Here is a 2075-nt window from a genome sequence, read left to right on the forward strand (position 1 = left end):
GCACGGCCCCCTGCCCGCTGTTCTGCCTCCCCCCAGCAGCCAGTTACCCAGCGGGGTAGGGAGCAGGGGTGACTGGTGTGCAGGCAGCCTGTGACCCGCCTTGACAGGCTGTTGAAACAGAGGCCGTAGCAGGGGTGTCTATGGCAGAGACTTGTCTTCCTTGGAGCTGTTACATGTTTTTCTTTTGTAACCCACCGAGGTGCAGTGGGAGGGCACGACTGCCAGGCACAAAATGAGTTGAATCTTTGATTTCCTCTGTTTGTTGCTGCCCGTTAGCTGCAAGTTACTGTCACAGCAGAGCGACTGCTTGTGTGCTCTTTGTCCATGAGCTACCTGGAACTGCAGCAGTACTCCGCACACAGCACAGTGCTGTGCTCTAGCATCGTCCCCTTCTTCCTTCATCCATGAGAGGATGGCCAACTGTACTCCTAGGTCCCTTCTCTCTTCAGGTGCTGATTCCCCTCTTCACAGGGCAGCCGCTGCCCTCTGAGAAGCTCCAGGAGGTTATGGAGGGGCTGTCCACTTCTCTGAAGCAATTTGAGGAGAGGTTTCTGCAGGACAAGGCTTTTATCATCGGGAGCGAAATCTCTCTGGCAGATCTTGTGGCCATTGTGGAGCTGATGCAAGTGAGTGCTAGAGTGTTGTGAGGAAGTCTCAGCACAAGGGAGAATGTGCTACTGGGCAGGGAGGGCTGCAGCATGTGGTAAGACTTCGCTAGAAAGAGGAGTGAGGACATGTCTCCACAGAACTGGTCTAAGACAATGAAGAGAATATGGAAGTGGGTTCACAAAGACAGTTAAAAAATTAAAAGCTGGCTGCAACAGATTTCTTTTGTTTCTCTTTTCTAATAATATTTCTTCTCCTTCATCCTCTGTTGTGACTTTATTTTTAACCTCCAGAGAAGGAGGTAATACATAAAAGTGAGAACCAATAGCAGACAGGTCTGATGAAATAAGGAAATTATATAGGAATATTTTTATCATACAAGAATATTCTTCTTCGGATGGTATTTGCCCATGCCATGGCTGGAAGAGGCAAATCTGAACCCCAGACAGAGGCAATCCAATTTAGGTCTGATACAAATGGGTTGCTCTCTGCCAGACTGTCAGGGCCTGGATCCTGCAGCCTCAAAGTGATTCTTTCTCTCAGTTCTGTATCCCAGACACTGAAAAATAGCAGCTCTGCTTCTCTACAGCATTGTGCTCCGGAGAACGGCACAGGCAGAAGGCGGAAGGGGGTAAGGTTATGTCAGCTAAGACATCAGTTCAGTTAAACGCAGTGGTTTGTGCTGTGGTTTTGCTGTATCACGCAGCACTGCGGGCTGTGCAGGTGTCCCTGGAACCGTCAGCCCACCACGTCTCCAATGCCGTGGCTGAAAATCGCTCACACTAAGGGGCAGTCACCTCTGCTGCTCCTAGCAACTGTTCCAGCTCAGGAATTGACTTGTAAATGCCCCTTCAAATCTAGGCTGGCTTTTGCGTCCCCCAGATAGATACACCTGACTGGAGATTTTCCTTCTTCCTAGTGCTCTTCTTCTATGAGTTCTGAATTTTTTTTTCCTCTACCTGTACCTACAGGTACACTTCTGGTGCCTGTTGCAGAAGTGACTGCCCAATGCCTCACTGTTGCTCTCTCCCCCTTTCTGCAGCCCGTTGGAGTTGGTTGTGACATCTTTGAAGACAGACCAAGGCTGATGGAGTGGCGCAGGCGGGTGGAGGATGCTGTGGGGAAAGAGCTTTTCTTCCAAGCCCATGAGATGATCCTCAATATCAAAGAACTGAGCAACATTCAGATTGATCCACAGCTGAAAGAGCATCTGGCACCTGTGTTGATGAAGATGTTGAAATGAATTAAGCTATCTTACCATTTTTGCTGCCCTTTTTAACTTCTGTGACCACCAGTTCTACCTGTAACTGGAAAAAGCACTGTAATTCTAACACAGAAATTGCAGAGTGTTCCCCCCTGCCCCAGCCAGGCCTTTCCTGTATCTTTGGGGTCAGAAGATGGGTAAGGTTTAAGACCTGAAACATTAAATTTATACAAAAGGCTGAGGCCCTACAGGTGCCTTAACATGT

The 2075-nt window shown here is 48.8% G+C and overlaps 1 protein-coding gene across 1 annotated transcript in view; it reads left to right on the forward strand.

Annotated features, from left to right (window-relative positions):
* LOC104502311 (glutathione S-transferase theta-1) overlaps positions 1 to 1849 on the forward strand; it is a 6037-nt gene extending 4188 nt beyond the window's left edge. The window contains exons 4-5 of the mRNA XM_010146272.1: positions 450 to 626; positions 1649 to 1849. Coding sequence (XP_010144574.1) covers positions 450 to 626; positions 1649 to 1849 — 378 coding nt within the window. The remainder of the gene's footprint in view (positions 1 to 449; positions 627 to 1648) is intronic.
* The last annotated feature ends 226 nt before the right edge of the window (positions 1850 to 2075 follow it).

This window comes from Buceros rhinoceros, unplaced genomic scaffold (assembly GCF_000710305.1).
Source record: "Buceros rhinoceros silvestris isolate BGI_N320 unplaced genomic scaffold, ASM71030v1 scaffold23822, whole genome shotgun sequence".
NCBI lineage: Eukaryota > Metazoa > Chordata > Aves > Bucerotiformes > Bucerotidae > Buceros > Buceros rhinoceros.